Raw genomic sequence first — 20,739 nt, 5'->3', positions numbered from 1 at the left:
TCTCAAGGATCAAAACTTTCAGGGGTATGAGAAATGATTACAGCCACACATACCTACACAGGTTGAACTGGATGGACTATAGTCTTTATTCAACCTCAACTACTATGTAACTATGTATACAATATGAGCAGAGCTGCAAAAATACAGAAACTAGGGAAAAATGTACAATACAAGGGGGCAGAGAAGTGTTTACTGTTGTGTGGACATTGCTGAGAAAACAAATTTGTGGGGAGGGGATGACGATACTGGTAAGAGAAGAGTGCCTCTTCCAGGCTGCGGGCACTACTGGGTAAACAATGTGTATGTTGGGGACAGTGCTGAAGAGCAAACTCAGAAAGAGAACCAAGCAGATGCACCATTACTGGTGGCAGAATCCTCCAGCAGAGAAAAGAAAAGTTACAAACTTAATATACCAAACAGGGTATAGCTTCCATGAATGAAAAGCAGTCTATGAATGGAGGAGGCTGACCTTTCTCAATCCGATCATCTTCTATTTATAGAAAGCTTTTAAATTCATGAAAGCTACAGTACAGCTTCTTTGAATGGAGGAGAGGGGCAGAAAGGGTGTGTATAGTCTGCACTATAGATGAGAGCCTGTCACAAGTCTCTCTGCTCTGTTAACCCCTGAAGCAACATAAGATTGCAGCTGTGGAGTATGGGAAAGGGGGCAAAGGACAGAGGATTTCAACTATGAGGGCTGGCACCAGCACAAGGAACTGTCCCTTGTGTGGATTTGTTTTTTTATAAAGTTTTACCTAAACATAGGCTTTAATGTTTATTTTAGAGATGCATCAAAATTTCAGGGGCCGAAACATATCGGTTGAAAATGGTGTTTTCAGCATTTTGCTGATAGAGTAGAGGGTGGCGATAATAGCGCCGAAAATGCATGCGATTACACCGTGCTTATGTTGTGTTTTTCATTGGTCATATGATTCAAAAATCGCATTAAAAAAATGTAACATGGGTGCGTTATTGATGCGTTCCTGCTGCGTTATTTAATAAATTTCAACGGGGAGGTGCGATTTGGGGGGGGTTGTTTTTTTTTTTTTAACTGATCAAAAATGCAGCAAGCAAGATTTTTAAAGTGTAACTCCACTTTTGTTGAGGAAAAAAAAAAAAAACATTCCCCTCTGGGTTATCTCTGTACATTACAAGGATTAGAACAATCTTTGTTGCAGATTCCTACCTTTTGTTATTCTGAAGCTGAGTGGGTCTAATGGGAGTGGTTTCATAAATATCAATAAGCTGTGCAGCTCTAAAGCACTAATGAGGAAATTTGCCGGGCCTGCATCCCTTTAGATGGACGTGTTCCTATTAGGAGTATCTCACCAAAAAATTAAATTTTTGTTGCAGGAGATGCCAGAAATCTGACTTGTATCTTAGGCCTCTTGTGGGAAAATTGGTGAGCAAATCACACAAGCAGGAAATTATGTTACTGGGGTGTGGTCAGTATACATTCTACGTACAGAACACCTCAAGGTAGCCATATTGCATTGCATTTTCAGAAAAGTACAGCGGCTGCAGATTGAAAAGGAAAGGTCATTTTTAATAACATTTAATTACAATATGACTTGTGTCACATTTGTATACACTATATTATTTTTTCGCCCCACGAAAGTGGAGGTACCCTTTATCACCACAACAAAAGCGCAATGGACCAGTGTGAAGACATATTTCGAATTTAAAAAGGGATAAATTATTCTTGAGCTTTTCTCGCGCTAAAGGTGCCGATAACGGCCAACAATAAATTCATATTCATTTAAATTCATAATATTTAAAAAGTTGAATACAATGCAATTATATATAAAAAAATATATATATAATTTTTTTTTTTTTTTTAAATGACCATTTTGGTTTCAGCCAAGTGCATCCTGAATTTTTGGTTTTGGCACCAAAATTACAATTTAGTGCACCTCTAGTTTATTTAGCAATCTTTACAGCTTCTTCCTGTACAGCACCACCTTATTCTTCAGTTAGATCCATGTTTTTATTAACAAAAAAATGAGAGAAGTTCAGCAGCAGAGCATCTTTTAAGATGGGTCATGTTAAAGGGTCTGCACTTACCATCCTCTTCTCTCCGCCAGCCCTCTCCACAATGAGTCTGTCCTGACCATCCTCTCTATGAGCTTCTTCCACAACATGCCATCTGAGGTAACTCGGTACCACTCCTTGCACACCAGCTCTGCTGAACACAGTGATTTTGCATCCAGGTAGGAAAGAATATTTTCCGCTATGTGATCCAGTCCACGCGCTGGAAAGGTAGCATTAATAAAATGAGTCATAGATAAGACAAAGTCGACTATAGCTTTCTAAAATTGCTTTTTCGCTCCTTCAGACATTATTAATTCACAGGAAAACATTCAAAGTGTACTCCTATAAAATTCCTGTAACGGTTTTTTCTGTAACAAATGGACCAAATTGTTGCACTAAACCAAAAACAAAACTTTAGAAAACGAAGGGTCTCAAGCTTGTCACGTTATAGAAACATTTACGCACGTCTATAAGTTCTGTGAAGCACCCTTACATATACAGTTCATGGTACTTTAACTGCATTAGCTGTGAATGTGTCAGTCAGGTCAGTTGATTTCTGAGGAAGTAGGGGGTGGAAACAATCTGCGTGGTTTTCTAAAAATTATAAAACAGATACTATGCATGCAAAGTATTAAATCAGACAGTCCTTGGTTTCAAGTCAAGCCATGTGGGACCCAAGAGATGTTACGAAGACTATGCTCAATGGTCACAAAAATCACCTTTAGAAATAAGATACTTCTAATATATATATATATATATAGAGAGAGAGAGAGAGAGAGAAATACAGCAAATTACAGTGTAGGCTAGTTATCAACAGTACAAATTCAAGGTCTGTCCTCTCTGGCTTTAGGCTCCATTCACACCAGTGTGTTTGGAGTGTGGTGGAGTGAAAAATAAAATCCTGCTTGCTAAATTTTTAACGCGCTTTCATCAAAACACGTGTTAGAAAAAGCTCAATGGTGACGCATGTAAAACACTTTTAAACTGCACCGCACCTGAACTGCAAAGGTGTGAACCAGACCTTAGTACTCAGTATAAAACTAACCTGAAATAAGGACTGGAGCTCTACATTTAATTCTTTTTAGACATCACTGACCACATGTCTGTTCAATGCCACTGACTTAGATAGGTAGGCATTGTAAGGATTAGTGCTCAAGAACATTAACCCTTAACCACTTTACGACCGCTCACAGTAATATTACTGCGGCAAAGTGGCTCGTTATCGTCTGACGACGTAGTACTACGTCGTCAGACACTCCCCCTTCTGGGCGGCGCTTGCGCGCCGCCGGAGGCTCGCTCCCACTGTTTTCATTCACATCGGGAGTCGGGCCAGGGGAGGAGCAGCGGCGATCACCGCTGCTCTTACCCGATCGTCGGGGATCGAGTCTGGAGATCCGCCCGCTGTGTGTAAACACAGCGAGCGGATCTCCATAGTGACAGGGAGTGACAGATCGGACTGTTCAGCATAGCTGGACATCCGATCTGTCCATGACTCATTCAGTCACCTCCCCCCCTACACGTCAGTAAGCACCAGGCATACATTAACCCCTCCCTTTCCAATAAAATTAACCCCTTCCCTGCCAGTGTCATTTTTACACTAACAGTGCATATATATAGCACTGATTACTGCAGTAATGTCACTGGTACCCCCAAAAGTGTAAAAAATGTCAGTCAAGGGTCCGATCTGTCCGCCGCAATGTCGCAGTCCGCCAAAAAAAAAAATCGCAGATCGCCGCCATTACGCGTTAAAAAAAAACACCAAAAATGACAGAAATCTTTCCCTTTGTTAGTAAACGCAATAACTTTTGCGCAAACCAATCAAAATACGCTTATTGCGATTTTTTTTACCAAACATAGGTAGCAGAAAACAAATTGGCCAAAAATTTTTAAAAAAATTGGTTTTTACATCTTTTTTGGGGGGAATTTCATATAAAAAAATGTTAAAAATATTGATATTTTTTCAAAATAAACGCTCTTTTTTTGTTTATAGCGCAAAAAGTAAAAATCGCACAGGTGATCAAATACCACCAAAAGAAAGCTCTATTTGTGGGAAAAAAAAAGGACGTAAATTTCGTTTGGGTACGGCGTCGCACGACCGCGCAATTGTCAGTTGAAGTCGCACAGCGCCGAATCGCAAAAAGTGGCCTGGACGGAAGACAGCAAAATCCTCCGGTGGTAAAGTGGTTAAGAAACAAGTCAGCAGTGGCTTCTCTGACATTTCTATCCTGACAGCACTACTTAAAAGGATAAGATCACCTTTTGCAGGTAATAAAATGTGCATTTATTTTTTTACTTGGAGCCTGGAAAGCAGTACAACCAGGATCAGTAGATCACGGGTGCCATGCAGGACTCCTGCAGACTTCCCAGTGTATCTATCTGCTTGTAGCTCAAATGGGCGGACACAGAATGACAGAAAGATTGAATAAACTACCTGAATGCTCAACAGTGCCATGGTAGTTAATTTTAACTACAAGCCGACAGCTGCAAAGGCTTTCGGAACTTGTAGTTTCTCATTCACAGAGGACAGTGAATAAATGATGTGGCCAGGTGGGCCGAGCCCCGCATAGCCGTGTTCTTTTGAAACAGTGTCAGCAGGTGCCCAGAGAAGATGCCCCCTGGCTGTCACTGGGGAGGGAGGCTCCAGCTGCTGGAACAGGTTACCTGTCCCACCCTAAATACGGGTGGAACATGCAACATGTTCCAAAAGGTGAACTTCTCCTTATAAATGTTACCTTGTCTATTAGGGGCAAAGTGAAAGGGTATCTTTAAAGCCCCATGAGGGCGGGCGTAAGGTTAATTCCAGGAAGTTCCAATACCTGGAATTTGCAGAGCAAAAGCACTGCTACCGCAAAAATAGTGTTACCGGAAAAAATGACGTTCGCGTTCTTCCTTAAAATAGCAAAATTGAGAAGATCCAAACCAGAAAAGGCTCTGCTTCCCTGATGCTGTGGGAGCTTCCTCTGTGCCAACACTCCAAGGTGATGTAGTATAGAGTGTGGGCAAAGACACAGCATTTTTAGGTTTTTAGGTATTAAGACTGTATATCAGATGCACTTGCACAGGACAAGGCATTTCGACATTCTAAAAGAGTGTCCTGCTTCTACATTAGACTGGAGATCTCTAATAAAGCAATAAAATTGAGTACAAACTACAGTATTCATGTGTATCATATGTAATCTAACATTAGCTCAGAGCAGCCAGCGTACACTCAAACACAACTATGGATTGACTCCTAATTATGGCTGCAATTTTCTTATCCTTTGCTTTGATATCCTTTGATATCCAAGATATCTGTTCAATTATATATGGGGGGCAAGAGTTTATCTTTTCAAAACTTGGAGAAGATTTTTAAACTACCAGTTACTTATCTGTTTTATTACTAATAACTACGCCATGCCATCCAGAAGCATTTTGGCTCCCTAGCTAGTCCTGTTAGTGAGTCTCCCCTAGAGAAATGTTTGTGCACCTTGGGCCCTGATAGATTCATCTCTGATTATTACCAATCCCCCTGAGTCCCAGCTGAAATATTCCCAAACTCAGATGAAATGGACTTCACCAGACCCCCCCCCTTTGATGAGGATTGGTTGGAATTTGAGCACACTTACAGTAAATTGGTTATCTCTTATAAGGATAAAATTATCCAGCTGAAGCCATTTCACCATAGCCATTTTACCCTGGCCAGATTGCGCCAAATGGGCCTTTGCCAAACGGCAATTTTCTTTAGGAGCTGTGGAATGAGTGCGGATTTTAGTCACTGTATATGGAATTGCCCAGTTGTCTCTGCCTTCTGGGTAGAGGTAAATGTATTCCTTTCTACTGCTCTTGGATTGCCGAATGTCTTATAGCGCTAAAAAAGTTATCCTTATGTCATTGAAAGGTATGCCATGCTTGTCTACAGAGACCTGGAACGTCATGATCAATGGAAATCTTCCATTATACAAGTTAACATTTGAGCTCAGGAAAAAGTTAGTTGGCTAATCCCCTTTCCTGCCTTTATTGAGCCAGGAGTGTAATTTTAATATGATCACTCTGATTTGTGCCCTCTATTGTTTTACTGGTTATAATCTTATTATCTATAGCAATTTTTCTCAACTCCGGTCCTCAGGGCACACTAATAGGCCAGATTTTAAGTATTACCTTGGGGAGATGCAGACTAGAATACTGCAATCACTGAGTAGCAAATGATATCACCTGTGATGTATTTCAGTTTTCTTACAAACCTGGCCTGTTAGTGTGCCCTGAGAACCAGAGTTGAGAAACACTGATCTATAGGACCACATTTATGTAGGTACTGACACTGCACTGTACATCTCTGTCCGAATGTAAAAGACATTAGATGGTTTGGTTTTTTTTTTTTTTTTTTTTAATTCTTATGGGCTCATTGGAGCCTTGTTGTAACCCCTCCTTCCCTTTTTTGTATGGGTATCTCTTGTATTGTTAAAATTCAAATAACAATAATAAAAAAAAAAAAATAGATATTTGTTAATTGTTTAACCACTACAGGGAATTTTTAAGCAGCCGTTATTGAGGGGACGCTTGTTTAGCCAACTGTCTAATGTCCAGAGGCATGGATATGGGTGGATGTTACACGTTTCATAACACCGCACACGTCAGAGTAAAACTTCTAAATCCATTATTCACTGTTAACTCTGAACTGTTTGTGGCTGTTTCACAGGAGCACACAAATTTAAGGCTTGACATGTTGGGAATCTATTTACTGTGCGCAACCTTTTCCTTTACATTTCACCAGAATTGGGTAATATATTGCATTTGTGTGCCCTAAATTTAACTTTAGTCTATTTTTTTTCATGTAATTTTGCAGTTCATAAATTGTTGCTCCAATATTGTGAGACATAAAAAATTGGAACCACAACTATTTTCTTCTCTGGGGGGTCTGCTTCCAGAAAATATATATTGTTTGGGGGTCCTAAGTAATCTTCAGGCCTAAAATTATTTTTTAAACATGTAAAAAAAAATAAATAAATGGACTGAAGTGGTTAAGACCGTGGAACAGTTTTAGGTACAACGACAAAGAGGCTTTCACTATAAGCCACAAAAGAACATAAAGATTTCCATAAAGAATATATTTAAAAAATTAGCTTGGTTTGCCATCCCAAATTATACTGACTTTATGTTTAATTTTGAAGCTGAACTTCATCTTTAACCTCTTGCAATATGACTGGTTTAGGCAAAATTTGTATTTTGTTTTAATTGCAGTCATTTTTATGAATTAGCTACACTTTGCTCATCGAAATATATATGTAGTGGGGTGGGGTAGGACACATCCATTAAGATGTTAGTTAGCATACAGCCATCATATGACAACTTGACAATTGAAAACACTAATAAATGGCAGTTTAAACTAGAGCTACAAAGGATACGACTTGCTTCATTAACAGCACTAAATCAGAATACCCTTCCTGCAGTGTCCACTGGCTGGATGAACAAAAATGATCTTCAGTACAAATGGAGCAGTTTAAAAGCCAGATTAATGTCCTGTAGTTTGTATTAGTGGCTTCACATTTGCATACAGAAAGGGGGTTTTATACACTCTTTAGTAAAAATTGGGCTTGGCTATTAAAATTCTCAACCACCCACTCAAGTCTAATCTCAAGCCAAGTCTCGAAGGAGCAGAAGTCTATAAAACAAGATAGTTGCACTCATAACCTCGGCGTGCGCCTGTTTAGCGGTAAGGGAGTACGAAAATAAAATAAATAAAAGCTCGCAGGAGGTTATTTCTGTACATGTCACATTTTAGTAGCATGATCAGTATATTATGAGTTTCCTCTGATGGGAGGAAGGAAAAAAAATGCTGCTACTATAAAACTTCTTTCTTCCAGTCGCTAGGCTGATCTTAACTATTTCCCCACAGTACGAGAGAACACCGATCACATGCACAGGGGGCAGACTCTATCAGCTGATTCTCATAATAGCATGTAAAATACCATGTATGTCTTCTTTTTAATCGATTTATGGTTTGAAAATGAGGAACTCAATCATACAAATTATTTCTCCACAGCCAAGCTTCACTGTTCACTTTTTTTGTAATGTGTAAATCACATGAGACAAATGAAACAAAATAATCTAAATTGTGAAAATTGGAAGTAGTAGTATGGTAGACAATGGTGACTGTGTGGGTAGATTATTAGAACACTTAGCTGAGTATGAAAATGATCACTTGGACACAGTTGAGCATATGGATCAGGCTGGGTACACATGACCCACTTTGAAGAGGTTGTAAACCCTCTTTTAGAACATGTACCTATAGGTAAGCCTTTAACTACCTCAATACTGGGCACTTAAACCCCCTTCCTTCCCAGACCAATTTTCAGCTTTTAGCGCTGTTGCATTTTGAATGACAATTGCGCGGTCATGCAACACTGTACCTAAACCAAATTTATGTCATTTTTTTCCCACAAATAGAGCTTTCTTTTGGTGGTATTTGATCACCGCCAGGTTTTTTCTTTTTTGGTGCACAAATAAAAAAAGACCGAAAAGTTTGAAAAAAAAAAAAAGTTTTTTTGTTTAGGTTATAAAATTTTGTAAATAGATACGTTTTTTCCTGCACTGATGATGCCGCACTGACAGGCACTGATGAGGAGACACTGATGGGGTGGCACTGATAGGTAGCACTTATATGCAGCACTGATGGGCACTGATATGTGGCACTGATAGATAGCACTGATATGCAGCATTGGTGGGCACTGATAGGCAGCGCTGATGGGCACTGATAGGCAGCACTGATGGGCACTGATAGGCGGCACTGATGGGCGGCACTGATCGGCACTGATAGGCAGCACTGGTGGGCAATAATGGGCACTGGTGGGCGGCACTGATAGATGGCAATAACGGGCACTGGTGGGCAGCACTGATAGATGGCATTGGTGGGCAGCACTGATAGGGGGGCACCACTGGCAGGCTCTCTGAGCCCTGTTTGCCATCCCTGGTGGGCATCCCTGGTGGTCATGGGTGGGCATCCCTGGTGGCTCTAGTGGCATCCCCTCCCCCCAGGGCTGCACTGGTAATCAATCATCTGATTACCAGCACAGACCCCCCCCTGTGATCAGTGAGTAATTAGAAATACTCACTGATCACCCCGGCTGCAGAATCGATCCTCTCCTTCTCCTCACACTGACAGGATCTGTCAGGAGGAGAAGAGATCGAAGCCGTTACAACGGCTGTATTGACATTACATGACGGCTGTGTGATCAGGAGGGCCAATCACAGGGCCCTCCTGCCGAGTGATGTTGCTCTGTGTCCCAGGACACAGGCATATCGAGATCGCGCCGCTGCGCGTGCCCGCGGCGGCTCGATCTCTCTCCTTCTGAAGGACGTTCCGGAACGTCCATTCAGAAGGACGAGACTCCCACCCGGCCGTATATGTACTATGGCCCGGGTGGGAGGTGGTTAATAAGGCTTACCTATAGGTACTGTAAATATCTCCTAAACTTGCACCGTTTAGGAGATATTTACTTTTAATGCAGCCGATGACGTCATTGGCACATGCGCTCTGAAGGAACGGCCACCTGTGCCGTTCCTTCAGATCCCAGTGCCGTGAACTGCGTGCATGTGCGGGAGTGATGTAATCGCGCCTCCGGCCAATCAGATGGCTGGAGGACAAGAACCAGAACATGTCGGCTGTCCTGTGGCTGAGCGGGCGGCACTGCGGGGGCTTCGTTCTAAGGTAAGTAATTCATCATAAGCTAGTATGCGATGCATACTAGCTCTTTATGCCTTTGTCTTTCAGGGTTTTTTTTTTGTTTCATTTTTTTGGGGGGAGTTTACTTTCTCTTTAAAGCAGTATTAAACCAAAAAAAAAAAAAAGATAGTAGCCTGCTAATCAGTATTAAACCAAAAATAAATAAATAAATAAAGTTTGATCTATAGTAGCCTGCCAATCCTTAAAAGGTGGAGACTGCCTTAGATTTGCTTTAAGGCATTTTTCCTTTTACTGTCACCTGGTGATCCAGCCAGTAACCACTTCCTGTCTTAGGCTGGCCATACACTATACAATTTTCTTATTCAATTTCCTTTAGATTTACCTTAAACTATGTAGTGCAAGGGCCTGCCTGACTGCATACAAATTGAAAGTGTTTAGGTTTGACCCTATATTACATGGTTTTGGTAAATCTAAAGGAAAGTTGAACAAGAAAATTGTATAGTGTATGGCCAGCCTTAGGGTGTCTCCACTCTAAATGGAGGATTAACACACCTTTGGACAGCTGAACTGTGGTTTCTATCTAAACCCAGGAACAAAAAAGTAATATATTGCAGTTTACACCTCCTGTTTTAAAGGAGAAGTACAGCCAAATGAGCTTTGGCTGTACCTCTCCTGGGGATCACAGAGTGCAGTTTGTTTTGTACTCCCGTGGCCCGCTGTCAGCTGACATTCCAGGGCCAGTCCAGTCTTGGAAAAGACCATGAGCATATCGTCAGGTGCCGTCCACATGCCTGAAACGGCACCCGGCTTAGCCTCTCAGGGAGCCGCTGAGAGACTAAGCCAGTCGCTCCTGCCCCTTCCACAGCCCAGCACTCCAGTTAGCACAGAAGGGTCAGCAGCAGAACAGACTGCGGTGACTGATAGTCACCAGCTCTTTGTTTATGGAGCTCTGAGAACCAAGCAAAATCGGTGGTGTTTGATGGCTCTGTTCTCCGCCTTAGAGCCGGGGGGGGGGGGGGGGGGAAACAAACACAGCATCGGAATAATGCTTCATCCATCTAGCTAAGTATGATAGTCAATTTAAAAAAAATCCCATACTTCTCTTTTAAGGTGGCTACACTCCCGCTGCCGCTCTATGGTAATACAGCATAACCACGCTTGGAGAGCAGCATGATCTATCTAGAGAGATCTAGAGTTTTTTCATTCAACCCACTGATTGAACGAAAATAACAAACCTGCTATACTTACCTGCTCTGTGCAATGGTTTTGTACATAGCAGCCCAGATCCTCCTCTTCTCGGTCCCTCTTCGCTGCTCCTGGCCTCTCCCTCCTGCTGAGTGTCCTCACAGCAAGCAGCTTGCTATGGGGGCGCCTGAGCCGAGCCACAGCTCCCTGTGTGCATTAAGATAAAAAAACCCTTTGCCTTACTTTAAGATGCACTAGCAGGTTTAGATTTGACAACTTTTGGCAGTTACAGCAACAGTTATTTCTTCCTTTTGTGGATAAAGATAAATAAAAGTAGACCGCTTTAAACACCCGCTTCTCGGCCTTTTGGCTAAGATCAAGTGTAGTATTTGTTCTTATCAGTTTTGGTATGGAACCGGAAGGTTAGTATCGGTGGTGGCCGAAGTTAACCGGGGCGCTCTGGGCGTAACTGGAGGACCGGAGTAGGCCAAACCAGAGAAAGCCGGATGGTTCAATGCCTTCCTGATTTGAATGGGTCCGCCCCTGTCAGTTTGAAGGGAGCGAGAAAGCCGGCGTGGTCAACCGGTTAGTACTGCTCCTGGATGTAATTGGTGGGAGTGCGGATGGTGAGGGGAAGGGCCCTTCCTCCTGGGTGAATTTGGCTGAGAAGGGGGCCATTTTCTATACCTTTCGAGGTTGGGCTCTCCCTGAGCTGTCTGCATTCCTGGCCTCCTGACAGGAAGGGCTACACTCGGTCTGGCCATGGGCTGAGTCTGAGAAAGCCCGTGGTGTATGTGCCCCTGGGGTGGCAGCCCAGGGGTGCCTCAATTTCACTGGTGAGGGGCAGCTCACCTGAGTTTTTGTGGCACCTTGGTCACTGCACCATCACACTTTTTCTGCACCTGCCTCTTGGGGTGGGCCTTTTGGCCAACACCAGAGGAATTTTTATTCCTGGCCGGGGGGCCTGCCGAGGTCTGGCACTACCCAGCACTTCTCCACTTCCCCTTTCCCCACTCTGTTTTTTCTTTGTTTGTGTGTTCACGTGTGTCCCTTTTTGGTTGTATTGTCACTTGCACGATGAGTATGGCGTAGGTCCTCGGGCCTGCCCTGAAAGTCTTGGGAGGGGGTGGATATGGCCTTTGGCTTAGTTCGCCCCCTCTCATGGGGTCTCCCTTCGGGGGAGCCCCACCTAGTACTCGGGGTGGGCTGTTTCGGCAGTCCCCCTGGAGAACGGGGTCTGCCCGGCTTCGGCTGTGTGGACCTAAGTGAGTACCTCAGTCCCTGTCAGGAGCTTCGCGCCCCGGGGGATCAGGGTTAGGGCCCTTCCTCTTCGGAGGAGGGCCATGTGTGTACGCATTGTGCACTTTTTTGTGTGTCTCACGTTTGCGTGTGTGCACTTTTTTATGCACCGGGTGTAAGTCTTTTGAGTGTGTTTTACACGCTACGGGCTTAAAAAAAAAAAAAAAAAAAAAAAAAAGCAGGTTTAGATGGACTTGACTAACAAATTAAAGCTGACCTGCAGCTGACAACTTTTAGGCAGTTACAGCAACAGTTATTTCTTCCTTTTGTGGATAAAGATAAATAAAAGTAGACCGCTTTAAACACCCCTGGGCGTTAAACAGTTTGTCTCAACGCTCTGTGCTGAACAGCTTGGTCTGTTAAAATGGAACTGAAGCCCCACTTTCAAAAACTGCGAGCAGGCAGGGTTATGCAATGTCTCTTCTGCAATAAAAGAAATATTTGTGCCTGCTCACAGTCTTTTTTGCAATGTAAACTGAGCTCCGTTTATATTCCGGCACAGCACCTTTGTGCTGGGAATGACTTCACTCCTGCGCATGCGCAGAAGAGATGCCATCCTGTGCCTGCCAATGAAGACTACCACAGCCAGCACTTGGAAGAGACCAGGTAGAAAAAGCCGGTGCAGAACATCAGACATCAGACCATTAAAGGACAGTGTAGCTCTTCTTTAAAGGAAGTTGGAAAAAAAAAAAAGGAATGCAGTCATCAAATACAAGAATTTGTAAGCTGCAATACTGCTTTCGTGTGTACAATCAAATCTCAATGATCAGAACCCTTGATGCCAAAGCTTCCAAACAGTTATCCCCATTGTAAAGGCAGAACAGTCTTCAGTTTAAGACTAGGATCTATCTAGCAGCATAAATGAATGTATGGTACTAATCAGCTATTGACTGACTATTCATACTGCTCCATGCTGAAAATCATGGAACTTCCTTTTAGTAACATGTAGTACAGAAATTTAAAAGGTGTCTTTTCATTTTTCACCTACTCTAAAAATGACAGATTTTAGTTGCAGTGACCATTAAGACAACGCAAGGATTCCCCTCCAAAAAAAAAAAAAAAAACCCAATATGTGTTCTAGTACCGTGTATAAAGTTTTTTTTGTGACTTGTATTCTATTATTGATGTTTTAATTGGACCTCCAGCCAATATGATTTGTTTTGGACACAGCAGCGATAAGCTCCTGTCAGGTCTTCATTGCCGTATCTGTTATCGCTGGAAGTTCTTACAGTAACAGACACGAGATTTTAAGAACAGATATAAAACTTCACTTTCTAAATCAGGGTTTCTCAATCAGGGTTCCTCCAAATTTCTACCACTCAGATAAGTTCTCACTGACACCATTCATCTTTTAATTTCTTACTGACACCATTCATCTTTTTAGCTATCTGTAAGGGAGTAATTCCTTCCAATGATCACAAGTAGAAGGTGCATTCTTCCCACTGACCATCACACTAATGTATCATGAGTTGTAAATAGTGATCAACCGATATCGTTTTTTTTTTTAATGCCGATACCGATACTTTGGTCATTGGATATCGGTATCGGCCGATTTCGGCGAATATTTGCAGACATGTAAAAAAATAATTTACATTTATTTATTTTATTTTCCACAGGTACTCCTTGTGGAGGGATCTGGGGGTCTAAAAGACCCCAAACCCCTCCTCGGCACTGAAAAGCATTCAAAACGCCAAGTTTGGCTGTTTTGAATGCTGTCCGTTTTTTAATTTGGCGCCGAGTACCCGGAAGTGATGTCATGACATCACTTCCGGGTTTTTTACATGGAGACCCGATCAGAGCCAAATGCGGCTTTGATCGGGTCTTCGGCAGCCGTGCAGGTAGGATGCCCAGGCCCCCCGTGGGATGGGAGACCCAGGCGAGCCGCGGAAGGCGGCGGGAGCGTTCCCTCCTGCTCCTTGTAATGACAGCCGAGCGGCTTCTCAGCCGCATCGGTTGTCATTACAAGACAGCTGACCGTCGACTATGGAAGCCGGTACCGGGGTGATGCCTCTAGCTGCAGGCATCACTCCGGTACATGCACTCTCCCGAAATATCGGCAATATTGGTAACCTCAGGGGCCAATTCCGCTATATCAGGGAAAGTGCATATCGGCCCCCGGATATATCGGTGGTGCCGATAATCGGTCGATCCCTAGTTGTAAATATAGTAATTTCTAGCAGGGGTTGCCTGAGACCTCAAAGTTATTTCAAGGGTTCCTCTGTGTTAAAAAGGTTGAGAAAAACTGTTCTAGATCGTCGATATTTGTGTAAATAAGGCAGGACAGCAGCTCATACTCCATTCACGGCATGATTATTGGAAATGATGAAATTATAATGACCTATAGTCTCATGCTACACAATTTTCTCCTGTATGGGTAGCTGTACAAAAATAGTTGGTGCCATAGATTTTTAAGATCTATTGACCTCAGGACAGCAGATATACTGACACAAAGCCCAATGTCTTATCTCAGTAGAGCAATAGCCAATTTGCTAGGACCTACAGCCCCCAAACATTACCAACTGAGCCGAGCTGTGTATGCTGCAGTCTAAAGCCTCGTACACACGATCAGATTATGGGACGAATTTTCGTCCATTTTTTGTTGCATGCTAGCCTCATATCTAAATTGAAGAAGTTACTTTCATAGAAAATTCTTGTACGACAGAATTCAACTTCAGAAGTGATGTCATGTGTTGAATTGTTTTCTATGTATTCTTCCGTTTCAGAGCATGCCTAGTCTTGCTCTTACAATTTTTTTCGGACTAAAACTGTACTAATTAAAAGGAAAATCAGACAGTGTGTTCACGTATGACAACATGTTTTAGCCTGTGCATTCAGTTTTTGTTGTCTAAAAAGTTGTAATCGGCTGTCGAAAGAACTATACTAACGATACAAAAATCGGCATATCGTTCGTCGGAAGAAATTTTACTTCCGATTTTCTTATCATGCGTACAGGCCTTAATGGTAGTCTCAGACATCACATTTCTCATCAGATCTAAAAAAAAAATAATTTTGGTTGACTACCTATAGTTCACAGGTCAATGAAAAGTCAGTCACAGGTCTTATTCTTATGTTTTATTGCTAGGAGTTTTAGAATCTGGGGCTTAACCAACATAATAGATGTGCATATAAAAAAAATAGCTCTGAACAGTGAATCTGATTTAATTTGAAGGATGTAAAACCCAATGAGAATGCACTAAAATTAGGTCTAGAATTGCAGACTCTTTTTTCTCTAAACAGATTTTAGACACTGTGATTTGTGACTAACTGATCAATGGAAACCGGAAGAATACAGGTCCCTAGCCTTCTGCCTGACAGTCTCCATACTTGCCTATTCCTCCCTTGTCTAATGAAATTGTAAATCTGAAATGTTATTTGTGTTTTAAGCTGTTAACTGCAGCGGAACATCTTGAGCCAAGCTGATCTATGTAATAAACTTCATCGTAAAACATATGATTGACACAGGGTGTATCCCAAGAGGTTCCAGAGCAGCTGAAAGCTTAATTGCATCTGCTTTTGTGGTGGACAAGTGGTGCACCCCAGGGGCTTAAACCATTAAAATCTCACCAGCCCAGAGGGACAACTGGCCCCCAGCCACCCAACCCAGCTGACAACTGACTGTGCATAAACGCCATTAAAACTTAATACTTTGGTGCGTGTCTTTGCTTCTGTAGAGGCAGGCTAGCTTTGGTTTAACCATCTGCTGGTCACTAACAAAGCAGTCACTCTCAGTGCTTTGGTACATTTGGCTTAAAGAAGAAAAAAAAAAAGAAGTATGCCTATACTTCAGCTGTGCTTTTAACTTTCAAGCACATATTACTGAAGTAGATTTTCAAGTTCTAAATTCTAAATGCCCATCTAACAGCCTCAAAGTGTACATGTAAAAAAAGTGTTCACTTCTAAACTGGCTCTACAGATACGGCTTACGGTGCAATTAAATAAATTAAAGTTAAAGCAGCACTTTACTCAGTGAAGCAACTTTTTTTAAGTTCTGCTTTGATGCTTAGTGAAGGTTTAGAGCTAAATTTGAATCTGCTTATATTTTGCATTCCCTGGTTCCTCCCTCAATAAGTTACGGTATTAACATTTTAAATAAATCCTGCTTTCAATACAACCTGGATTTGTCTGGGTCCATGTACCTGCATCCGCTCAGAAGTCTTACTGGGAGAAGCAGCTGCTTCTGTGCAGCCGCTGCACCCCAATTCACAACAATGGGCCATAGAATACCTGTGTATCCACATGTCGATAAAAACAGCCCTCCATAGGCATATGCTTATGTACTCCCCGAGTGAATGAGGCCCACATTTCAGTCCGGAAGGGTGGGTGTTCCTAGACAGGCTGCATTTGCATTGCAGTCAGCCCTTGGGAACACCCACATGCAATGCTGAGCTGAAGGAACTGGAATAAAAAGGAGTGGGCTTGGAGCAATTAGACTGGGGAGAAAAGGGCTCGAAGATGCTGGATGTCTTTCAGCTTGGGAAGGAGACCAGTTCTGACCTTTTGCAACTTCTACATTGTGTGAAGTTCACAGGCTAGATTTCAGCTTGAATATATATATAAGTGTGTGTGTGTATTTCAGTGCAAAAGAAAATATTGTTCAAGTAATGCTAATGTCTTTTTTTTCTTTAAAAATAACAAACATGTGGATTTGCACAGAGCAGCCCGGATCCTCCTCTTCTCAGGTCCCTCGCTGGTGCTCCTGGCCCCTCCCTCCTGCCCCCACAGCATGCAGCTTGCTTTGGGGGCACTAGAGGCAATAGTGCCCTGCTGCTGTCTCAGCCAATCAGGAGGGAGAGTCGAGGACAATCAAGACTAGTGCAACATTGCTGGATCGAGATGGGCTTAGGTAAGTATTAGGAGGGCTGCTGCACACAGAAGTTATTTTTTTTTATCTTAATGCATATGCATTAGGGTAAAAAACTTTCTGATTTTAGAACCACTTTAAGCGGTCCATAGACCTCAGGGGATGGTTGGTACAACCTCACTGTTGGGGAAGGTATGTAGTAGCTTAGGGAATAAAGCTGCATTTAGGTCATGCATACCTATAGAGCAAGGGGGGGATGGGAGTTAGAGGAGGATATCTATGTCATTAAATCTGAGATGATTGCTGCCCAGCTGACGGGGAACCTTCATCCAACTTGCTTGTGTGGATGGAGGAATCTGTTGTATGGATGGAAGAATCTGCTGGTGGAACAAAAGAGAACCTACTGTCTATGGCCAGCTTATAGGTTGTATACCAAAGTGTCCGGATTTGGGGCACTCAATGCAGTCTGGAAAAGAACAGCTTATGCAAATAAAAATCAGACCTGGTCATTCATTATAGCAGATGGGAAAAGGAGGGGCTGGATGTTAAGTGCGCATTCTTGCCTTTTTGTGCATTAGTGCACGTAGTTGTCTGCACCGAGGCGCACTACATTGCACAGATGCATCTGCTTTTATTTTATTTATTTTTACAAAGAATTCATGTCTGTGACACACCATGGGGCAAGTGTTTTTTTTTTTTTTGTAAATTCAAATTTGTGTTGGTGCCATTTTAGCTATTTAACAAGGCACAGCAATGTACCTATACCTGTACATTACCACAAGGTGTACATTTGTGAAACCTGTATTTAAACAAAGAAATGACAAGTAAATAACCTGATCATATTAAAGTGGAACTTTAAGAAAAGGTTTATTAAAATTGCATTCACAACTTTTTTATTGCAGAAGAGTCATTCTATGTCTTTTCTGCAACAAAACGAACCTATCTATCGGTTCAGTGTATTCTTTTAAATATCCTTGGAGCTGCACATGCGCACTCAGCATACATTTTCATCACGGTGCCAGTGTGCTGCAATGAATGCTTCTCATGGTTATGTGCCAGACACATCACCCCAGCCAAAAAAGCAAAGAAGCTGAAAAGCTGACACCTAGAGGAAGCTTGGAGTAAAGATGTCAGCGGCGAGTAATCTGCAGACTGTAGTTCCACTTTAATCTTGGCTAACGTTCTTCCTAAGATGCAACTTTACTAATATAATAACCAGTCCCAAATCTTAGTTTTAAAAGAATGTCCACATTTCAAAGATCTGTGTTATCTTCTAACATCCATACATATGTTTTTGCTGGTGACACTGCAAGCGTACATGACTACTGCTTAAAACCATTCTTTGAGCATCTGTTCACATGAACGTGCTTTCCTGCATGGACCAGCACATATAGCAAATATAGTAGTACACAGCTTAACATGGAACCCGAGGCGTGGCTAAAAAAATATGGTGCCATTTGGGGTGCTGTAGATGCATCCTCTCTTGGCTTTAAAGTGATAGTAAACTCTGTTACACCACCTGTACCTACAGGTAGGCCTATAATAAGGCTTACCTGTAGGTACTGTGAATACCTCCTAAACTTGCACAGTTTAGGAGATTTTTAGAGTGCATGCATCCGATTACATCACCGGCACATGAGCTCTGAAGGTCTGGCTTACAATGCTCAACCTTCAGAGCTTGTGCCATAAACAGCGGCTCTTGCAGGCACATGCAGAAGGGACATCATCGTATCCCCGGCCACTCATGTAGCCGGAGGCTGCGAACCTGGAAAGAAGGAAGACCTGGGGATGATGTCAGCCCTCTCAGCGGAAACAGCCCATCGCTGGAAGGCTTCGTTGTAAGGTATGTTTCCCATAATGTGCTAGTATACGATGCATACTGCCACAATAGTAGGAAGTATTTTTTTAACCACCTGCGGTTTTTAATAAATACCGTTCACCCAGAGCCAGCAGGAAAAAGTGTGGGTCAAGTTTGTCCTGCAGTTTGGAACCAAAAAGGTGAAAACTAGCCTGTTCTTAAAAAAAAAAAAAAATATATATATTGTATGCCTAAGATATCAAAGAAAGATATAAAAGAAACAAAAGTAGTATTGGCAAAAAAACGTTTCTTTCTTTTGAGATGTACTTTGTACATTTTAGATTTTTTTTTTTGTGCTACCCGTGTCCCATTTCGAATATTTTCTTCCACTTCCTGTCCTACAGCCTAACAGGAAGTGAGAGGAAATTCCTGCAAATTAAGGTAGCGACTTCCAGGTCACCAGAACTAAAGCTCCCATTGGAAGATTTCTCCTCTATTACTTTTCTGGCAACAGTCCAAAATTTGGGATATTCTTTACTTTCAATGATAATGGTAAACAGGACAAATAGACAGGATGAATCTCATAAACTGGGGCACAGACAGCAATAAAAACTGACAGGTGTTCTAATCCCATTCCACTCTATTTAAAAAAAGAAAAAAAAAGTTATACTTTAAAAAAAAATAAAGACAATTCCTGCTAAAGGAAAGGAAACAAAGAATTCCAGCAGGGAGCTCTGGTCCTTACTCCTAGATGCTAGGCAAAATGCTGAGCTGCCATCAGCAAATTTGGCCGCAAGCAGGAGCTGTCTCTCAACAGTGCTTTTTTTTTTGTGCCCAGTGTCCTACTACTCCTGGAGGTGGTGCAATAACCCTACAGCCAAGATTCAAGTACTTGTGTTCTTTAACGAGTGGAAGAACAAAAAGTTCTAATGTTAACCGCTTCCATCTTGAATTTCTCTCCTACATGTAAAAATCATAATTTTTTTTTTGCTAGAAAGTTATTCAGAACCCCCAAACATTGTATGTATATATTTTTAGCAGAGACCCTGGGGAATAAAATGTCAGTCACTGCAAATTGCTATGTCACGTGGTATTTGTGTGGCAATTTTTCAAATGCAAATTATGAATTAACAAAAACAAAACCGTAAAGTTAGCCTAATTTCTTTGTATAATGGGAAAGATGATGTTATACAGAATAAATAGATGCCTAACATGTCACGGTTTTAACATTGCGCACACTCGTGGAATGGTGCCAAACTTTGGTACTTAAAAATCTCCATAGGCTAAGCTTTTAAACTTTTACAGGTTACCACCTTAGGGTTACAGGGGAGGTCTTGCACTAGAATTATTGCTTTCACTCCAACGTTCGTGGCGATATGGCACATGTGTGGTTTGAGCCTCGTTTACATATGTGGTTGCGACCTACGTATGCGTTTGCTCCTGCGTGGGAGTAGGAGGGGACGGGGACACTTACATTTTATTTCTTTTAAATTGCTTATTTTAATTTTTACACTTTCCCTTTAAATTAGTTTTTTGTTATCACTTTTATTTCTATTACAAGGAATGTAAATAGGTTCTCTCTACAGTGAGATCTGGGGTCTATAAGTCCCCAGATCTTGCCTCTAGGCTGGAAAGCCTTAGATTAAAAAAAAAAAAAAAAAGCCATCTCGGCAGTGTTTACATCTGCCAAGGCCGGAAGTGACATCATAACGTCGCACCGGCCTCTGAAGGACATAGAGATGACCGGGGACCATCTGGTCCTTGGTCAGCCCTATGGTAAATGCTGCTGGCTGATTCATTCTCCAGCTGCCGATCACATGAGCGAGCAGCGGGAGGGGGGGGGGGGACGTTCCATTCCGCGGCCTGTAAAAACAATCGGTCAGCTAAACAGTCACTATGATTGTTTTTACTGTGCAGGGACTCGCCAGTGGAAAATAATGATATCTGAATGATATCTGCAGCTGC

The 20,739-nt window shown here is 42.2% G+C and overlaps 1 protein-coding gene across 2 annotated transcripts in view; it reads right to left on the bottom strand.

Moving 5' to 3' along the window:
* BTRC (beta-transducin repeat containing E3 ubiquitin protein ligase) overlaps positions 1-20,739 on the bottom strand; it is a 339,554-nt gene that overhangs the window by 84,322 nt on the left and 234,493 nt on the right. For both annotated transcript variants that reach the window (XM_082267987.1, XM_082267988.1), the window contains one exon: positions 2,065-2,251. In XM_082267987.1, coding sequence (XP_082124113.1) covers positions 2,065-2,251 — 187 coding nt within the window. The remainder of the gene's footprint in view (positions 1-2,064; positions 2,252-20,739) is intronic.

The sequence above is a fragment of the Pelophylax lessonae genome, assembly GCF_965119305.1.
Source record: "Pelophylax lessonae genome assembly, chromosome: 9".
Taxonomy (NCBI): domain Eukaryota; kingdom Metazoa; phylum Chordata; class Amphibia; order Anura; family Ranidae; genus Pelophylax; species Pelophylax lessonae.
Note: the sequence above shows the minus strand (reverse complement) of the source record. Positions and strands in the feature narration are given on the sequence as shown.